At 46.6% G+C, this 21,309-nt stretch overlaps 1 protein-coding gene across 3 annotated transcripts in view; it reads right to left on the bottom strand.

Annotated features, from left to right (window-relative positions):
- ZNF592 (zinc finger protein 592) overlaps nt 1–21,309 on the bottom strand; it is a 106,754-nt gene that overhangs the window by 68,616 nt on the left and 16,829 nt on the right. For all 3 annotated transcript variants that reach the window (XM_063926572.1, XM_063926571.1, XM_063926570.1), the window contains 2 exons: nt 21,256–21,305; nt 16,905–19,213 (listed from right to left, as the gene is read on the bottom strand). In XM_063926572.1, coding sequence (XP_063782642.1) covers nt 16,905–19,193 — 2,289 coding nt within the window. In that variant the 5' untranslated portion in view covers nt 19,194–19,213; nt 21,256–21,305. The remainder of the gene's footprint in view (nt 1–16,904; nt 19,214–21,255; nt 21,306–21,309) is intronic.

The following is a 21,309-nucleotide window of genomic DNA, read 5'->3' as shown; positions in this document are numbered from 1 at the left end:
ACTCCTTTTTCTCTAATCCCCACAACTCTTTTTCCTGCTTGGACTATTGGCTCATATCCCACACTCTTCTACACAGAATTTAAGATGTTGCCGATATTTTGATTTCAGATCATGCCCCAATTTGGCTGTCCATTAAATTAGATACCCCTAAATAACCTCCTTTAACAGGAGATTTCCAGACTATCTTGCCCATTCTGTTGATTTTAATTATTTGTCACAGTCCTTTCGAAATTATACGATCGATAATTTGTTTCACGAAGATATTAACCTCTTTTGGCAGGCTTCTAAAGCAGTGTTACAGGGACGTATATTGTCATATGTGGCCAGTAAAAAAGAAGAAACTCAGATAGTTTCGCTTCAGCTGCTGCCACGGTCTCGTCGATTTATTCTATCTTGTTGGCCAATCCTACTGAAGCCAACAGATCATCTTATAAAGACGCCAAGTCCATATATAACAATCTATGTACTAAACAGGCTAATATGAACCTTAACTTTCAGAAAAATAGATATTTCAGATGGGGTAACAGGCCTGGGAAACTACTAGCGAACTTGGTGAAAACCACCCAAACCAATAAACCAATTATTGCAATTAGAAACTCCCAGGGATCGGTAATAACCCACCCAGATGGCATTAGCAAAGAATTTCTCTCCTTTTTTTGAAACTTTATATAAGGCTCCCCCAGATTCCCCGATGGCAGGTCTGGAGTTTCTAGATCAGGCAGGATTCCCTAAACTTACTGATGCTGACAGGGAATACTTACTTTCCTCCATTACTGATGAGGAACTTGAGTTAATTATAAAATCTTTGCCCACAGCAAAGACACCGGGCCCTGATGGGCTCTCCGCCGCCTACTACAAACTTCTTTCCCCACAAACTCTCCCCTACCATACCAAGTTGTATAACTCTATCCTCCAGGGTCATGCTGCCCCTCCTGAATTCAATATAGCTCGAATGATTGTACACCCAAAACCCAATAAGGACCATGAGTTGGTTGTGTCCTACAGGCCAATCTCTTTTTTGAACCAAGATTTTAAAATATTCACAAAACTATTAGCTTCCCTTCTCCAATTTCTCTTACCTAAACTTTTACATCCCGCACAGACCAGTTTCATTAAAAACCACCATTCAGTAAATAATGTAAAGACTCTTTTAGCTGCCATGCTTAGGACACACCAAAATCGTGAGTTAGACAATACAGTCCTGAGCTGCGACGCTGATAAAGCGTTTGATTGCGTTTCTTGGGCACATCTCTCTCGCATCTTTCATTACCAGGGCTTCGGACTAGAGTTTGTACATGTATTTAGGGGCTAATTCAGGTTGGATCACAAACCGCAACCCAACCGGAATTTTTGAGATTGCCCCGCGGGCGCATGCGCAGCGCCCGTCCTGCGCATTTGACCACACTTTCTGTGGGGGGCCACAGAAAATGCGATCGCCTCTGCCTTTCAATCAGGCAGAGGCGTTCGCGGGGCGGGATGGGCAATGCTCTGTTTCCAGGGAGGAGACGGAGCGTTGTGGGGGCGGTGCGAACAGGGGCATTGAGGGCGTGATCACAACGGCTGCGTGAAGTCTCTTGTTGCAACATGAATGTATGTGAACACAAATTGTATGTCATTATTATGTGCTTCTGAACCGGTCAATAAAATTATTATTTATTATTAAAAAAAAAAAAAAAACCTGGTTGCAGGATAGGAAACAGACAGTTGTAGTAAATGGAGTGCAATCTATGGAAAGGTTACCAGTGGAGTACTCCAGGGATCTGTACTTGGATCAGTTCTCTTCAATATCTTTGTTGGTGACATTGCAAATGGTATTGAAGCAAAAGTATTCCTTTTTGCAGATGATACAAAGATATGCAACAGGGTAGACACACCGGGAGGGGTAAAACAAATGACTGATGACCTAGGTAGGCTTGAGAAATGGTCAAGAACTATTTCAAGTCACATAAAGCCAGGAAAGCAATGCAACAAAGCAATGAGATAGGCAAGTCAAATGCTTGGTTGCATAGGGAGAGGAATCCGTAGCAGGAAAAAAAAGAAGTAATAATGCCACTGTATAGGTCATTGGTACGGTGGTGCGGCCTGATCTGGAATACTGTATCCGGTTCTGCGGACCATATCTCCAGAAGGATAGAAATACATTAGAGAGTGTACAAAGAAGGCCAACTAAAATGGTGCATGGCCTGCATCACAAAACTTACTGAGCAAAGCTAAAAGATCTTAACATGTATAGTTTGGAGGAGAGAAGGAAAAGGGGGGACATGATAGAAACTTTCAAATACACCAAGGGTCTTAAAGTTCAGGAGGGAAACATTCTTCAAAGGAAGAGAAGAATTAGAACTCGAGTACATACACAAACTGGGAGGAGACACGTTCAGGGGATATTTAAGGAAAAATTACTTCACAGAATGGGTAGTGGATACGTAGAATAGCCTCCCATCAGAGGTAGTAGAGGCTAAGACTGTAGAGCAATTTAAATATGCTTGGGATAGGCATATGAATGTCCTTACAAAGAACTAAGGTTCAAAAAGGGTTGAGAATACCTAAAGGATTAAAAAAAAAAAAAAAAGGGGTAGACTAGATGGGCCAAGTGGTTCTTATCTGCCGTCAAATTCTATGTTTCTATGTTACACACTAGACGACGTGCTCTATGAGTGACGTCGTCTAGTGTTTCCCCCTCCCGGGCCAGGCGGGCAGCGGCCGGGCATACACACTGAGTGATATGACGTTAATATCGCTCAGTGACATCACGCAGCGGCCGGGCCGTGCAGGCAGCTCTTGGACAACAGTCCAGATTGAGCATGCATGGCTGACAGCGAGGGTCGTTAATGACCCAGAGGGCCACGCATCGCCGGCATACATACTTTAAAAAGTGAACAACGTTGCTCAGGAAGGGTGAAAATGAGCGAAGTCGTTCATTTTATCGACAAGTGTGTATGCACCTTTACACTTTCCTTATTTACCCTAGTTATGATCCCCTTTTTTGTTTATTTTCTATTGCCAATTAACCCCTACTTTGTTATGGGGTCTTCTGACTTGATGTAACTGTTGCCAGGGGTTTTAAGTTTTGTATGCATATTATGGTTTTATTTATCTTCTGCATACCCTACTATTATGGTTTTTATTTGCTGTCTTCCTATCATGGTACCATATATGCCCAACTTATAGTGGGCATACATTTTCTGAAAATATTAATTAAAAAAAACATTGCTTCATTTGAAAGCTGAGGCGACATAACACTTATGCTGGGTACACATGGGGCTTTGGGCATTCAAATACCTGAACAGCTTTGATTTTAGTCCCTGTAGCAGGTGTACAGATGGTACAGATCTACAGATGGTCAGTGGACTGCCTGTGCATTGTGGGACGAAATGCACTGACAGACAATTAATTCACATGTACCTGATCAGTGCCATGGGCTGCAGAGATTATACTGCTTCAGTGACCGTATTTAATTTGGCTCCCAGGACCCATCTACAGCGGTAAGATATCAACTGCCTATTCCAGTCATTGTGCATCCTATCCGAGACAGTGAGAGCCTCACCACCGGGAGGAGAGAGGAGAGATCTCACTGCCTACCGTTAAACAGAGCGGTAGAGACAGCATTAGCAGCGCCGCGCTCACCGCTGAACAGAGCGAGTGAGACAGCACCAGCAGCGCCATGTTACTCGGGGCGGCGTTCGCAATATCCCCAGGAAGAGGATAAGGTGTCCTATAAAAAAGGAAAGCACGTCATCAACCATAAACGGGTAATTATATTAACGGTCACGCTTTGTATTTGGACAGTACTATTAAATATAGTGCGGACACCGGCTTCTTCTATACATGAGAGTGGAAACAGTGTCAGCATTAAACAGCCTGTGGATACACCGTGGCATGTTACCTATTTAAAACGGTTATTGCAACAATATCACTTTGAGTTACTAAATACAAAGGGGGAGATTCAAATGTTTGAAAAGTCAGTTGGGAGTCTGTTTTTTCCTATCTAATACATAGGAAAAAACAGACACCCAACCAACTTTTCAAACATTTGAATTCCACCCAAAGTGTCTATATTTCTTCAGTTCATTACTATTTCAGTAGTAACAGTGGAACGGTATAAGGACTTTTATATGTTCCACAGGACATCTGGAACACTAAGTACACTTCTTAAGATGTGTTAGGGGAATGTATTATTTATATGTATATTTTATTTAAAAAACAAGCTTTATGGTAAGAACTTACCGTTGTTAAATCTCTTTCTGCGAGGTACACTGGGCTCCACAAGGATTTACATTGGGGATTTACAAGAGTAGGATCTTGATCCGAGGCACCAACAGGCTCAAAGCTTTTGACCGTTCCCAAGATGCACAGCGCCGCCTCCTCTATAACCCCGCCTCCGTACACAGGAGCTCAGTTTCGTTAACCAGTACAATGCAGTAGCAGGTACCAGAGACGACAATCGCTCGTAGCCAATTACACCACACACTCGCCACAGAAGAGGGCGTCAGCGGCTATGCCATACCAACCCAAAGAAGCTAAGTGCGTCAGGGTGGGCGCCTTGTGGAGCCCAGTGTACCTCGCAGAACGAGATTTAACAACGGTAAGTTCTTAACATAAATCTCGTTTTCTGCTGCGGAGTACACTGGGCTCCACAAGGATTCACATTGGGATGTCCTAAAGCAGTTCCTAATGGGAGGGGACGCATTGTAGCGGGCACAAGAACCCAGCGTCCAAAGGAATCATCCTGGGAGGCGGAAGTATCGAAGGCATAGAACCTTACCTAACCCTGAGAACCACGTAGCCGCCTTGCACAATTGTTCAAGGGTCGCACACCTTGGGCCGCCCAAGAAGGTCCAACCGACCGAGTAGAATGGGCTTTGATGGTAGCAGGAACCGGACGACCAGCCTGTACATAAGCATGTGCAATCACCATTCTAATCCATCTGGCCAGAGTCTGCTTGGAAGCAGGCCAGCCACGTTTGTGAAAACCAAACAGTACGAAAAGAGAATTGGATTTCCTAATGGAGGAAGTTCTCTTCACATAGATACGGAGAGCCCGTACCACATCCAAAGACCGCTCTTTGGTAGACAACTCAGGAGAATTAAAGGCCGGAAACCACAATCTCCTGGTTAAGGTGGAAGACACCACCTTCGGTAAATAACCTGGCCGTGTTCTAAGAACCGCCCGGTCACGGTGAAAAATCAAATAGGGAGACTTACAGGATAAGGCACCCAAGTCCGAGACCCTTCTCGCTGAAGCAATAGCCAGCAAGACCACCACATTAAGGGAAAGCCACTTAAGGTCAGCGGAGGGAAAAGGCTCAAACGGAAACTCTTGTAAGGCCTCCAAAACCACCGACAGATCCCAAGGGGCCACAGGTGGCACATAAGGAGGCTGAATCCGCAACACACCCCAAGTGAATGTATGGACATCAGGAAGGGTAGCAATCTTTCTCTGAAACCAAACCGACAAGGCAGAGAAGTGAACCTTGAGGGAGGCCAGACGCAGGCCTAAGTCCAGGCCCTGTTGTAGAAAAAACTTGAAAACGTCATGATTGTGAGATGCACACCAAGTAAAGTAAGCATTCCAGACCCTATGGTAAATCCGAGCAGAATCCGGCTTACGGGCCTTCAACATAGTTTGAACGACCGCCTCAAAAAAAACCTTGGCCCTCAGCACGGAAGCTTCAAGAGCCATGCCGTCAAAGCCAGACGGGCCAAATCCTGGTAAACACAAGGGCCCTGAACGAAGAGGTCTGGTCGTTGTGGAAGTAAAAGGGGACGATCCAACGAGAGGCCCTGTAGATCGGAGAACCAGTGCCGCCTGGGCCATGCTGGAGCGACCAGAAGTAGGTTTCCTCCTTCTTGTTTGAACTTCCTTATTACTCTGGGCAGGAGTGACACCGGAGGGAACACATACGGCAGCCGAAAGTTCCACGGGATTGACAGAGCATCCACGAACACTGCTTGAGGATCCCTTGTCCTTGCGCCAAAGACCAGAACCTTGTGACTGTGTCGAGACGCCATTAGGTCCACATCTGGGAGGCCCCACTTGTCTACGAAAAGTTGAAACATTTCTGGATGTAGGCTCCATTCTCCGGTGTGCACATCCTGACGACTGAGATAGTACGCTTCCCAGTTCAGAACGCCCGGAATGAACACTGCTGATATGGCCGGCAGTAGGCGTTCTGCCCACTGAAGAATCCTTGATACTTCCCCCTCATTGCCATGCGGCTTCGAGTGCCACCTTGATGATCGATGTACGCCACCGTGGTGGCGTTGTCCGACTGTACTTGGACAAGTCTGTTCTGTATGAGATGCTGGGCCATTGTCAACGCATTGAACACTGCCCGCAGTTCCAGAATGTTTATCGGGAGCAGAGACGGTCCACCGACCCTGGAGAGTGTTGTTCCAACACCGCGCCCCAACCTCTCAAACTGGCATCCGTTGTCAGCAGGACCCAGCTGGATATCCAGAAGGGACGGCCCCTGCTCAATCGTTGGTCCTGAAGCCACCAGCTCAGTGACAGGCTGACCTCCGGAGATAGGGAGATCATGCGAGATCTGATCCGGTGAGGCAGGCCGTCCCACTTGGACAGAATCAGCTTCTGCAGAGGGCGAGAATGGAATTGAGCATACTCCACCATTTCAAAAGAAGACACCGTGAGACCTAGCACTTGCATCGCCGAATGAATAGACACTTGCGGACGAGATAGGAAGCATCGGATCTTGTCCTGAAGTTTCAGGACTTTCTCCTGAGACAAGAACAACCGCTGGTGGTGAGTGTCCAATAACGCTCCAAGGTGTACCATGTCCCGAGCAGGAACCAGGGAGTATTTCTTCTAGTTGATCAGCCACCGGTGGGCTTTCATGCACTGGACCGTCAGATCGAGATGACACAGGAGAAGTTCTGGGGAATTCGCCAGGATCAACAAATCATCTAGGTACGGTAGGATCCTGACCCCTTGACGGCGAAGTGAAGCAGTTATGAACGCCATTACCTTGGTGAAAACTCGGGGAGCCGTTGTCAAACCAAAGGGTAATGCCCGAAATTGGTAATGAAGGTTGCCCACCGCGAACCTCATGTACTGCTGATGACACTGCAATGGGAATATGCAGGTAGGCATCCTGTATGTCCAGGGAGACCATATAGTCCCCAAGCTCTAAGGCCAGAACAATAGAGCGCAGAGTTTCCATACGAGACCCGCACATACTTGTTCAAGGACTTCAGATTGAGAATGGGCCCCGAGGACCCATTCTGTTTCGGGAGTAGAAACAGCTGTGAATAGTACCCCTTGCCTCTCTGAGCCAGAGGCACCTGTACTACCACTCCTGTGGTCAGGAGGGAATGTACCACCGAATGCAGAGTGTTTGGTTTTGCTGGGTCCAGAGGAACATCTGTCAGGCAAAATCGATGAGGGGGACGATTCTTGAAGGGTACGGTGTAACCTCGAGTGACAACTTCCCTTACCCAGGTATCTAAAGTGGTCTTCCACCATTCCTGGGCAAAACCTAGAAGTCGGCCCCCCACCCTGGGATCCCCCAGAGGGAGGCCCGCCCCGTCATGCAGCAGGCTTGTCAGTTTTGAAAGCAGGCTGACGGGCAGCCCAGGCTCGCTTAGGTCTGGGCTTGGCAGGTCTGGAAGCACGAATTTGCTTTGGATACGCCTGACCTTTTGCTTTACCTGGAGGACGAAAGGGCCGAGGGAAAGTACTTTTAGCCTTCTGTGCGGAAAAAGACGTACTAGGTAGGCAAGCTGTTTTAGCAGTAGCCAGATCAGCCACAATCTTATTGAGGTCTTCTCCAAAGAGAAGGTCTCCCTTGAAAGGAAGCACCTCCAGGGTTTTCTTGGAATCCATATCCTACGACCAGGATCCTAACCAAAGGATACGTCTGGCCAAGATGGACGTAGTATCAGCCTTGGCCGCCAGCACCCCGGCATCGGAGGCCGCCTCCTTAAGGTACAGAGAAGCCGTGGTAATATATAAGAGACATTGTCGAGCATGCTCAGAAGTGTTGGAAGGCAGTTCCGCCTCAAGCTCCTGAGCCCACGCCTCAACAGCTTCAGTAGCCCATGTCGCTGCAATGGTTGGCCTATGCACAGCCCTCCACACGTCTATCCGTCGGTTCTTTCAGAGAGGTGACTGTAGTAACTGGCAGAGCAGAGGAAACTACCATGCGCGCCACATGAGAATCAACGGGCGGAGGAGTTTACCAATTTTTACATACCTCCGCAGAGAGAGGATAGCGAGCCAATAGTCTCTTATTCGGGGTGAATTTTGACCCCGGATTTTCCCAGGATTCCTGACGTATGTCAACCAGGTGTTCAGAATGAGGTAAAACTTGTTTAACCACCTTCTTACGTTTAAACCTATCTGGTTTCTTAGAGAGCCTCAGGCTCATCAGACACCTGGAGAATGAGCCTAATTGCCTCAATCAAATCTGGGACATCCACCATTGATTTCCCTTCCCCATCAGAGACATCTGAGTCAGTGCCTGTGGGGTCAGTATATGCACCATCCTCCTCAGAGGATGTGTATGGGATAGCAGTGGATTGGGAGGAGGTAATGGCCCGTTTAGAAGACGACTTAGTCTTAGGCGGGAGAGAGTGACACTTAGATTTGGACAATGACCGGTTCAAATGCTGTAACTGAGTGGAGATTTGATCTGCCCATGGCAGATTAATAGCAGGGATCATAAACTGCTGCAGTGGCACAGGTGGTCACACAGGGGGTGCCAATTTCTTTACAAGCATATTTAACAGCGTGGAAAAGGTAGCCCAAGGTGGGTCATTTGTTGCCCCCGGTGCTACAAACCCACTGGGGGGTAAGGAACCCCCTGAACCTGAACTCTCAGCTGCCATATTATCCTCCATCACGTCTGCGGCCTCACTACCACGCAATGTGGGAGAAACCCCAGCGCCATTGACACGTGTAGCTGACATAATAACGTGTACAATATTGGGCAACCTGGTACAAGATGAAGCAGCGATATACCTAGCAAGAACTCCCAGTGAAGTGACAAAGACAGCACAACCGGGAGTTCAAGATTATATATATATATATATATATATATATATATATATATATATATATATATATATATAGAGAGAGAGAGAGAGAGAGAGATGTGTGTATATATATATATATATATATATATATATATATATATATATACACACACACACACACACACACACACACACACATTTATTATAAATCACAGGTAAAAATACACAGCAAGTATAACTTGTGATACAACACCTATATCATGCAGAAAAACCTGATACACTTAGCCTCCTCAGGTGTAGCAATATAGGCATAGCCCACTGAGTGAAATACCCTTTAATAAGGCAGCCACGCAGCAGCTACATGCACACACACGTATATAGTCACAAGCGTATCGTGCAGAAATTATGCACCATAAAACTGTACTGGACTAGCAATACAAAGTAATACTCAGTATGGCTATGTGTGTTAACAATAGATATAACAAAGCACAGTAGGTACTGAATGTATATCACAGGGTGTTTGTACCACACAACCCTGACTGTATGCACTCTTTCTTAACTAACACTGTCCCAGTGACAGGTAGAATACTTAAGTGTCCTGTAGGAAGCACAGCACTGGCAATCAGGCGGCTCTACAGAGGAGGATTTACCCCAGCAATCCCAGGAACAGCTCAGCACTGTATGATGGCTGCTGACCAGGATTGAAGGAGAGAAATGCAGCTCCAGGGCGGGAATATTTGCAGAAATGGCGCCCTGGGGGAGGGGCTACAGGTCAGGCCTACTCCCCCTGCTGGCATCCCCACCGGGCGCTGCGGGCATTAAAAAATGGGGTGATTTTAATTTTAAAAAACCCCAGACCTGTGCCCTGTAATCGTCCCTGGTAGCTAGTGGAGCGGCTGCCCAATAACAGTGTCCACGCCAGCGCGCGCGGCCCGCCTCCCACGGCCGCACTGGATCACGGTAAAGTGCGACCAAAGAGACCCCTTACCTCCCCCGTACCTGCGGCCCCACGATCTGGGAGGACAGCGGCATGTGTGTGACTGAAGTTTAGGAAGGAACCGGAGCCTCCGCTGCAGTGACCCGGCAACCAGGGCGCGGGAGTATACAGCGCCACTGGGGGTAATGGAGCTGCAGTCAGAAAAGTCTAATAGACTTTGTCTGCTGCAGCCCTTGAAGTCTTGTAAGAAAAATCTTCTGTTCTTTTCTTTCAATTAAGCTATCAATAGGCTGCCTCAGGCAGCCCTCCTGTTAAGTGCCTGCTTACTGCATGGCACCAACTTACAAACTGAGCTCCTGTGCACAGAGGCGGGGTTATAGAGGAGGCGGCGCTGTGCATCTTGGGAACGGTCAAAAGCTTTGAGCCTGTTGGTGCCTCGGATCAAGATCCTACTCTACACCCCGATGTGAATCCTTGTGGAGCCCAGTGTACCCCGCAGCAGAAATAATTGTATTTTTGTCTGAAGAAAAAGACTCCTAGTAAATTATTTCAGTAAATGTGCAGCCACTCATACTTTATTGCCTATATGATAGTTAAATACCAAAAGCACAGTGCTGTTTTCTAAAACCTTATTTAATTTTGCTGGAGACCTTAAACCAGTCTCTAAGCACGTGCAGCTGGGCTATAATATTATTAACCTGTAGAGCGCCGGGAAGGTGGTGTTAGCATACCTCCAAAGCATTTACGCCCGTACACACACAGCCAGATGCAATATCTGAACGTCATTCACAGACATATCGTTTGCATACACACGTCCGCAATATATCTTCTGTTCTCTCTAATAGCCGATATATCGCTTTGTGTGTATAACATAAGTTATCAGCACCTATATCAGATCAAACCATCAAATTAAACCACTAGTACCCAATAATAAATAATTCAATCCATAATGCCTGATTGACTTCAATTTCTCAAGTTGCAGATATACAAGGTTTGCTCTTCTAGTCGACAGAGAACATTATCATATTCATAATAGCTCCTTACAGAAATATCGGAAAGTTTTGTCACCTTTTTGATCATAACAATAACAAAGAAAAAAAAATAAGAATTTACTTACCGATAATTCTATTTCTCGTAGTCCGTAGTGGATGCTGGGGACTCCGTAAGGACCATGGGGAATAGCGGCTCCGCAGGAGACTGGGCACAAAAGTAAAGCTTTAGAACTACCTGGTGTGCACTGGCTCCTCCCCCCATGACCCTCCTCCAAGCCTCAGTTAGGATACTGTGCCCGGACGAGCGTACACAATAAGGAAGGATTTTGAATCCCGGGTAAGACTCATACCAGCCATACCAATCACACCATATAACTTGTGATCTAAATCCAGTTAACAGCATGATAACAGAGGAGCCTCTAGAAAAGATGGCTCACTACAGCAATAACCCGATTTTTTTGGTAACAATAACTATGTACCAGTATTGCAGACAATCCGCACTTGGGATGGGCGCCCAGCATCCACTACGGACTACGAGAAATAAAATTATCGGTAAGTAAATTCTTATTTTCTCTGACGTCCTAGTGGATGCTGGGGACTCCGTAAGGACCATGGGGATTATACCAAAGCTCCCAAACGGGCGGGAGAGTGCGGATGACTCTGCAGCACCAAATGAGAGAACTCCAGGTCCTCCTCAGCCAGGGTATCAAATTTGTAGAATTTTACAAACGTATTTGCTCCTGACCAAGTAGCTGCTCGGCAAAGTTGTAAAGCCGAGACCCCTCGGGCAGCCGCCCAAGATGAGCCCCCCTTCCTTGTGGAATGGGCTTTTACAGATTTTGTCTGTGGCAGGCCTGCCACAGAATGTGCAAGCTGAATTGTACTACCAATCCAACGAGCAATAGTCTGCTTAGAAGCAGGAGCACCCAGCTCGTTGGGTGCATACAGAATAAACAACGAGTCAGATTTTCTGACTCCAGCCGTCCTGGAAACATATATTTCCAGGGCCCTGACAACGTCTAGCAACTTGGAGTCCTCCAAGTCCCTAGTAGCCGCAGGCACCACAATAGGTTGATTCAGGTGAAACGCTGAAAACCACCTTAGGGAGAAACTGAGGACAAGTCCTCAATTCCACCCTGTCCGAATGGAAAATCAGATGAGGGCTTTTACAGGATAAAGCCGCCAATTCTGACACGCACCTGGCCCAGGCCAGGGCCAACAGCATGACCACTTTCCATGTGAGATATTCTAACTCCACATATTTAAGTGGTTCAAACCAATGTGACTTTTGGAACCCAACAACTACATTTAGATCCCAAGGTGCCACTGGAGGCACAAAAGGAGGCTGTATATACAGTACCCCTTTCACAAACGTCTGAACTTCAGGGACTGAAGCTAGTTCTTTTTGGAAGAAAATTGACAGGGCCGAAATTTGAACCTTAATGGACCCCCATTTCAGGCCCATAGACACTCCTGTTTGCCGGAAATGTAGGAATCGACCTAGTTGAAAATTCCTCCGTCGGGGCCTTACTGGCCTCGCACCACGCAACATATTTTCGCCAAATGCGGTGATAATGTTTTGCGGTTATATCTTTCCTGGCTTTGATCAGGATAGAAATGACTTCATCCGGAATGCCTTTCTCCTTCAGGATCCGGCGTTCAACCGCCATGCCGTCAAACGCAGTCGCGGTAAGTCTTGGAACAGACAGGGTCCTTGCTGGAGCAGGTCCCTTCTTAGAGGTAGAGGCCACGGATCCTCCGTGAGCATCTCTTGAAGTTCCGGTTACCAAGTCCTTCTTGGCCAATCCTGAGCCCGAATATAGTGCTTACTCCTTTCCATCTTATAATTCTCAGTACCTTGGGTATGAGAGGCAGAGGAGGGAACACATACACTGACTGGTACACCCACTGTGTTACCAGAGCGTCTACAGCTATTGCCGGAGGGTCCCTTGACCCGGCGCAATACTTGTCGAGTTTTATAAACATGTGGAAGACTTCTGGGTGAAGTCCCCACTTGCTGACAGTGCTATCACATGATTTTCCGCCCAGCGAAGAATCCTTGCAGCTTCTGCCATTGCCCTCCTGCTTCTTGTGTCACCCTGTCTGTTTACGTGGGTGACTGCCGTGATGTTGTCCGAATGGATCAACTCCGCGTGACCTTGAAGCAGAGGTCTTGCTGAGCTTAGAGCATTGTAAATGGCCTTTAGCTTCAGGATATTTATGTAAAGTGATGTCTCCAGGCTTGACCATAAGCTCTGGAAATTCCTTCCCTGTGTGACTGCTCCCCAGCCTCGCAGGCTGGCATCCGTGGTCACCAGGACCCAGTCCTGAATGTCGAATCTGCGGCCCTCTAGAAGATGAGCACTCTGCAACCACCACAGGAGAGACACCCTTGTGCTTGGTGACAGGGTTATCCGCTGATGCATCTGAAGATGCGACCCGGACCATTTGTCCAGCAGGTCCCACTGGAAAGTTCTTGCGTGGAATCTGCCGAATGGGATTGCTTCGTAGGAAGCCACCATTTTTCCCAGAACCCTTTCATTGATGTACTGAGACTTGGCTCGGTTATAGGAGGTTCCCGACTAGCTCGGATAACTCCCTGACTTTCTCCTCCGGGAGAAACACCTTTTTCTGGACTGTGTCCAGGATCATCCCTAGGAACAGACGACGAGTCGTCGGAATCAGCTGCGATTTTGGAATATTGAGAATCCAATCGTGCTGCCGCAACACTACCTGAGATAGTGCTACACCGACCTCCAACTGTTCCCTGGATCTTACCCTTATCAGGGAATCGTCCAAGTAAGGGATAACTAAAATTCCCTTCCTTCGAAGGAGTATCATCATTTCGGCCATTACCTTGGTAAAGACCCGGGGTGCCGTGGACCATCCATATGGCAGCGTCTGAAACTGATAGTGACAGTTCTGTACCATAAACCTGAGGTACCCTTGGTGAGAAGGGTAAATTGGGACATGAAGGTAAGCATCCTTGATGTCCCGAGACATCATGTAGTCCCCTTCTTCCAGGTTCGCAATCACTGCTCTGAGTGACTCAATCTTGAATTTGAACATCCGTATGTAAGTGTTCAAGATTTTAGATTTAGAATCGGTCTCACCGAGCCGTCCGGCTTCGGTACCACAACAGTGTGGAATAATACCCCGTTCCCTGTTGCAGGAGGGGTACCTTGATTATCACCTGCTGGGAATACAGCTTGTGAATGGCTTCCAAAACTGCCTCCCTGTCAGAAGGAGACATCGGTAAAGCCGACTTTAGGAAACGGCGAGGGGGAGACGCCTCGAATTCCAATTTGTACCCCTGAGATATCACCTGAAGGATCCAGGGGTCTACTTGCGAGTGAGCCCACTGCGCGCTGAAATTCATTGAGACGGGCCCCCACCGTGCCTGATTCTGCTTGTAAAGCCCTAGCGTTATACTGAGGGCTTGGCAGAGGCGGGAGAGGGCTTCTGTTCCTGGGAACTGGCTGATTTCTGCAGCCTTTTTCCTCTCCCTCTGTCACGGGGCAGAAATGAGGAACCTTTTGCCCCCTTGCCCACGAAAAGACTGCGCCTGATAATACGGCGTCTTCTTATGTTGAGAGGCGACCTGGGGTACAAACGTGGATTTCCCAGCTGTTGCCGTGGCCACCAGGTCTGAAAGACCGACCCCAAATAACTCCTCCCCTTAATAAGGCAATACTTCCAAATGCCGTTTGGAATCCGCATTACCTGACCACTGACGTGTCCATAACCCTCTACTGGCAGAAATGGACAACGCGCTTAGACTTGATGCCAGTCGGCAAATATTCCGCTGTGCATCACGCATATATAGAAATGCATCTTTTAAATGCTCTATAGGCAATAATATACTGTCCCTATCTAGGGTATCAATATTTTCAGTCAGGGAATCCGACCACGCCAACCCAGCACTGCACATCCAGGCTGAGGCGATTGCTGGTCGCAGTATAACACCAGTATGTGTGTAAATACATTTTAGGATACCCTCCTGCTTTCTATCAGCAGGATCCTTAAGGGCGGCCATCTCAGGAGAGGGTAGAGCCCTTGTTCTTACAAGCGTGAGCGCTTTATCCACCCTAGGGGGTGTTTCCCAACGCACCCTAACCTCTGGCGGGAAAGGATATAATGCCAATAACATTTTAGAAATTATCAGTTGTTATCGGGGGAAACCCACGCATCATCACACACCTCATTTAATTTCTCAGATTCAGGAAAACTACAGGTAGTTTTTCCTCACCGAACATAATACCCCTTTTTGGTGGTACTCGTATTATCATAAATGTGTAAAACATTTTTCATTGCCTCAATCATGTAACGTGTGGCCCTACTGGAAGTCACATTTGTCTCTTCACCGTCGACACTGGAGTCAGTATCCGTGTCGGCGTCTATATCTGCCATCTGAGGTAACGGGCGCTTTAGAGCCCCTGACGGCCTATGAGACGTCTGGACAGGCACAAGCTGAGTAGCCGGCTGTCTCATGTCAACCACTGTCTTTTATACAGAGCTGACACTGTCACGTAATTCCTTCCAACAGTTCATCCACTCAGGTGTCGACCCCCTAGGGGGTGACATCACTATTACAGGCAATCTGCTCCGTCTCCACATCATTTTTCTCCTCATACATGTCGACACAAACGTACCGACACACAGCACACACACAGGGAATGCTCTGATAGAGGACAGGACCCCACTAGCCCTTTGGGGAGACAGAGGGAGAGTTTGCCAGCACACACCAGAGCGCTATATATATATATATATATATATATATATATATATATATATATGTATATATATATATATATATATATATATATATATATATATATATATATATATATACACACACAGGGATAACCTTATATAAGTGTTTTTCCCCTTATAGCTGCTGTATTTTTTAATACTGCGCGTAATTAGTGCCCCCCTCTCTTTTTTAACCCTTTCTGTAGTGTAGTGACTGCAGGGGAGAGCCAGGGAGCTTCCCTCCAACGGAGCTGTGAGGGAAAATGGCGCCAGTGTGCTGAGGAGATAGGCTCCGCCCCCTTCTCGGCGGCCTTATCTCCCGTTTTTCTGTGTATTCTGGCAGGGGTTAAATTCATCCATATAGCCCAGGAGCTATATGTGATGCATTTTTTGCCATCCAAGGTGTTTTTATTGCGTCTCAGGGCGCCCCCCCCCCCCAGCGCCCTGCACCCTCAGTGACCGGAGTGTGAAGTGTGCTGAGAGCAATGGCGCACAACTGCAGTGCTGTGCGCTACCTTGTTGAAGACAGGACGTCTTCTGCCGCCGATTTTCCGGACCTCTTCTGTCTTCTGGCTCTGTAAGGGGGCCGGCGGCGCGGCTCTGGGACCTATCCATGGCTGGGCCTGTGATCGGTCCCTCTGGAGCTAATGTCCAGTAGCCTAAGAAGCCCAATCCACTCTGCACGCAGGTGAGTTCGCTTCTTCTCCCCTTAGTCCCTCGATGCAGTGAGCCTGTTGCCAGCAGGTCTCACTGAACATAAAAAACCTAAAACTAAACTTTTCACTAAGCAGCTCAGGAGAGCCACCTAGTGTGCACCCTTCTCGTTCGGGCACAAAAATCTAACTGAGGCTTGGAGGAGGGTCATGGGGGGAGGAGCCAGTGCACACCAGGTAGTTCTAAAGCTTTACTTTTGTGCCCAGTCTCCTGCGGAGCCGCTATTCCCCATGGTCCTTACGGAGTCCCCAGCATCCACTAGGACGTCAGAGAAAATAGAATCTCTAAGTTAAGGTAAACTATCATTAGTGGTCATAAATACTGATTTTGGTTAAACAATGTCACGCTGACAATGTTGTCTTTAAACTAGTGATTGTCAAATCCAGGCTTTTGAACAGCTGTAACAACGCATACAACATAAAAGGATTAACAAAAACATATCCCCCCCCCCCCCCCACACACACACCAGACACAATAAGAGGATAGCTGCTAATATATCTGTGTGAAGTCTCACTCACCAGTCCATCTTTTTCCTCAGCCACTCTCTGATAATGTCCTGCCAGACAAGTGTAGTCCTCGACCTGCTTGCTGCATTCCAAACACTTGAACCCATGGCGTATAAGTCCATATGGGTCTGCATAAAGTGGCATGGCTGGCGGGGCATAGGTGGAAGTTCCAGACCATACCCCAAGTGAGGATGCTGGAACTATTGTTCGTTGAGTGGAGGATGAAGGCTGAGATGCTATCAGTGGGACAATTAAAGATGGAGGGGCCAACATCTGTTCTGCAGATATGGGTTTCATCATAAGCTGGGAGCACTGCATGATCAATCCTTTACTCTTGTGCTCCCTGGCATGACCTAGTAAGCTACACTTGTTATAAAACTGGACTGTTTTAGAGCATTGGGTACACATCACTTCAATATGGATACTCCGTCTATTGTGGTGCTGAGCAAGGCTCTTTTCCAGGGCAAAGGAGTCTCCACACTCCAGGCAATTGTAACCAGAGGCTGGCAGTGTAATATTGCAGTCAGGAGGAGGGTTCAAATTGGGGGTATAAGTTGGAACAGGATTGGCACTATGCAGAAGTTTATTAAATGCATCCACAATGACAGGAGCTGCTATTTTAACTTGGTGTACCAGTGGCACTGCCATAGTTGCCCCCTGTCCCTGGGTCTGCCTTAAAGCTGTAGCCTTAGTGCCCACAGTGGTAGAGACACTATTAGGAACCAAATTAAGGTTGGCAAGGTGAACAGCCTTGGGGAGTAGGGGGGTTGCGTTAGATGCAACCTTTGTGGGAGCCGCTGGCTGCTTCTTGTTCTGTGAGGGGTTGGTGGTCTTTACTGAGCTACTGCTGGGGTTCTGAAGTTTCGAAGTTTGCACAGTTTTCTTTTTATCCCCTTTAGCATTGGTTGCAGGGGTATTGGCAGCATTTTGTCCTTGGCTGCTAGTTGTGGCTGAACTCCTTCCAGAATTCCTTGTCCTTTCCTTTTCTGAATCGGCCACATCTTCCATGTGCACAAGCGATTTGTTATCCTCCCCAGATGAGTTTTCATCTTGTAAGTCCTCTGGAGATTTTGCCAGATCATCCGAGTCAACTTCTGGCAGTATCCTAGTAACAGTTCTTTTGATCTCACCAGAAGACATTTTAATAGTTTTTATTCTTACTTTGGGAATTGCAGGAGGAGAACCAGCACAGACTGAAGGGGAGTCTTTACTACTGGTGTCACTGCAGACACTCATAGGGCTGTCTGGGTTTTTAATAATCTTCTTAACCACCTCCAATGGACTTCTTGGACTCTTTGGGGACTTTGGCATCTTGGGACTCCCTTTGATACTTTCTTTTAATGGTACATTAACTTCCTTAGAGATATTTAAAGGTTCTTCCTTAGGGACCACTGCAACTTTTTTGGCCTGCAATGCAACCAAAGCAGCTACACAAGATGATAATTTAGAGTGAGCTGGTTTAATACGCTGGCGAGGTGGTACAGCTGAGGAACCAGCTGCATTACCATAAGCATCCCCTGTCCCTGAAAATACTTTCTCCTCAGAGATGCTGTTGTCTTGAACATCTCCGAATGCCAAGGATGAGCCGAGGAAACAACTGGCTTTTTCACCATCTCTGCTTTGCTCAGAAGACCGACCCTTATCTACCTCCATGCAATCTGATTTCTGCTCCTTTTTGCAGTATTCATCAAACATACTCAGCTCAGGCTCTGAGGATTTTCTCAGAGAATCCACCATGCAGCCTTCTTCAGGCATATACATGGAAGACTGTGGGAAATAAGATGACTCTGCTGAGTTTTGCTTGCTCAATACTCCATTATCCTTTGAGTCTTCTGGTTCAGGGCTAGAAATTGGACTAAACTGGCTAAATGTTGGTAATGGTTCTGTCTTGAGAGACTCTAGTTTGTCAGTGTAACTTCTTGAACTATCGCCATTAATGAAACCTGGCTCAAATTTTCCATAGCCTGGACCCACAGTATGGGGTTCAGAACCCACTTCTGGGCCACAAAACCCATTCTGGAGTAGAGTTGGACCCATGTGATTTCCTTCTTTCTCAGCTGCTTCAAAGGACTCCTGACGACTGGTGTTTTTCACAATCACACTAACCGCAGGAACATCAGCAGCAGGAACAGACTGAGCCAAGGACAGATTCTCATCCAAACACATTCCTGACGGTTTCAGATGGTTCTCTTGTTCATCACTTGTAGACTGAATAGCTTCTTTAGGATCCAAACTTGTGGCATCTGGGATATCAAAAGCGGCAAGAAGATCGTCAAAGTCTGGAGTCTTCATGTCCCCCATGACTGGAGATGTTACAATATCTGCAATGGCAATGAAGAAAGTGAGTACGTCGACTCTCAATTTAGGGAAATATCCACCACGTGCCCTAAGACATAGAAAGCTCTTCTTAATAGCAAGTCTTGCATTAAATACACAAAATAATACACAGATAACTAGACTGTTCGAAAACATCACACTTCTAAATGAAGGATATAAATATATATGGGCTGTAGAAGCTAACCAATATTAACAAGCCACAGAGCCATCTTAATATTTAACAAATCTAGGACAAGATGGTTCCATTTCTTTGCTGTAGAAAATAATCTAAACTGTAAAGTGCAGCCTCATTTATCTGGACTTGGTACCAAAAACTGAATGAACATGTACTCTGAACATTTCAAAGACATCAAATTAAATGATATTAACAAATTAGGTAGAGCTAATTATTCGAGAGAAAGAATCTGCATGCATGTTAATGAATTAGTGACAAGGTGCAACTCTATCAAGTACATCAGGGGTTTTCAAATTATTTTGCTCTGGGACCCTCTTTGACAAAAGCAATTTTTACAGGATCCCCCCCCCCCCCCACACACACACACACCCTCTCTCTCTATTTATATTGATAGATAGAGCCCATCAATCCCATACATTTTATGTCCACCATCCCATTTATATTTTTATGCATATCATCTCACTTATGTGTTTTGCGCACCACGTACCTCCCAACTTTTCAGAAGAGCAGAGAGGAACCTTTGCACACACCAAAGGCAAGCGCCAAAAATATGGGGTATGGCCTCGCCACCTGTTTTTGACAATCTGCTGGGCATGCCCCAGTATCTATCTCTAGTGAATAGTTCCTGCATGCATGTGCATGGCATCTAATCATGCTTGCTCTGCTAAACAGAGCAGCAAGAGAGAGGGCACCTGCCAACCTCCTATCTACTGCAGTGGGATGGTGCACAAAATGTGGGACTGTCCCTACAAAACCGGGTCAGTAGGTACGTATGCATCACCCCTACTTGCCCATCATCACACATACAGTATGTTTATGCTCATCATGCCCCCTTGCCCAATTATATTTTTATGCCCATCACTCCTTCATTGCACTTACAGCAAATGTGCCTCTGTTGCTGGGGGGCAGCTGCTCAGTCAATGCACAGACGGTGTATATATCCATGGCTCCTCGTATACAACAGTATGACATCACGCAGTCTCTCCCCACACAGTGCAGGAGGATGCGCCGATGGGGAATGAGCTGAAGTTAACCGTATTGGTGGTAGGTAACAAAGGTGTGCAAATGGAGGTTATTCTTAACTTAACCAGAGGGTGGTTTATAAATCAGGTAGAAAAATAAACAGGATAGCACAGGATTACAAACAGCAGGTACAGGTTGATAAGACTCCCCAGTTGAAGCCAAGAGCTTTAGGGTTCTGTTGGGAGCTGTGGTATGCCAGTGATAAAAATCTTCAGTGAAATCATATTTTTGTTAATTTATTGTGTACATCATAGCTTCAATATTGTAACTGAATGGATGTAGTGAGAAATACTGTAACACAAACAAGACCTTGCACCAGCAGACGTTCTTATAGTGACAATGGACCTGCAGAACTCAAATAAACAACCTGCCATTTCTCTACAGCAGTGGTTCTCAGCCTCAACCGTTTTTCCAACATGTCATGTTTTTAGTATCTCTGTGGAGGCAGGTGTGACAAGTACTGACCCTGTAAATAGATACTCACCTGCACATGATTAAAGAACTTCACAAAACATGACCTGGTGGTAGTACTTGAGGACTGCATACCTCCCAACATGACCCGCTCCAGGAGAGACAAAATGCTCTGCTTCTGGACTTCTCTTTATTTATGATTACCATCACCTGGGTTGAACAGGTTAATGGATAAGAAAGGTGTTTCACCACAGGTGTTGGCAATCACAAATTAAGATGGACGTCCAGGAGCAGAGTATTCTGTCCCTCCTGGAGAGGGTCATGTTGGGAGGTATGGGACTGTAGTTGAGAACCCCGGCTTTACATAAATTATCTGGTAATTTTGTAAATTTCATTCGATAAAATAAGTAGACTAACCTGGTAGTTTTAATGCATGGTTCCACTTAATGTAGCTACCACTCACAAACCTGG

The sequence above is a fragment of the Pseudophryne corroboree genome, chromosome 6 (genome assembly GCF_028390025.1).
Source record: "Pseudophryne corroboree isolate aPseCor3 chromosome 6, aPseCor3.hap2, whole genome shotgun sequence".
NCBI lineage: Eukaryota > Metazoa > Chordata > Amphibia > Anura > Myobatrachidae > Pseudophryne > Pseudophryne corroboree.
The sequence above is the reverse complement of the archived record's forward strand: the minus strand, read 5'-3'. Positions and strand labels throughout refer to the sequence as shown.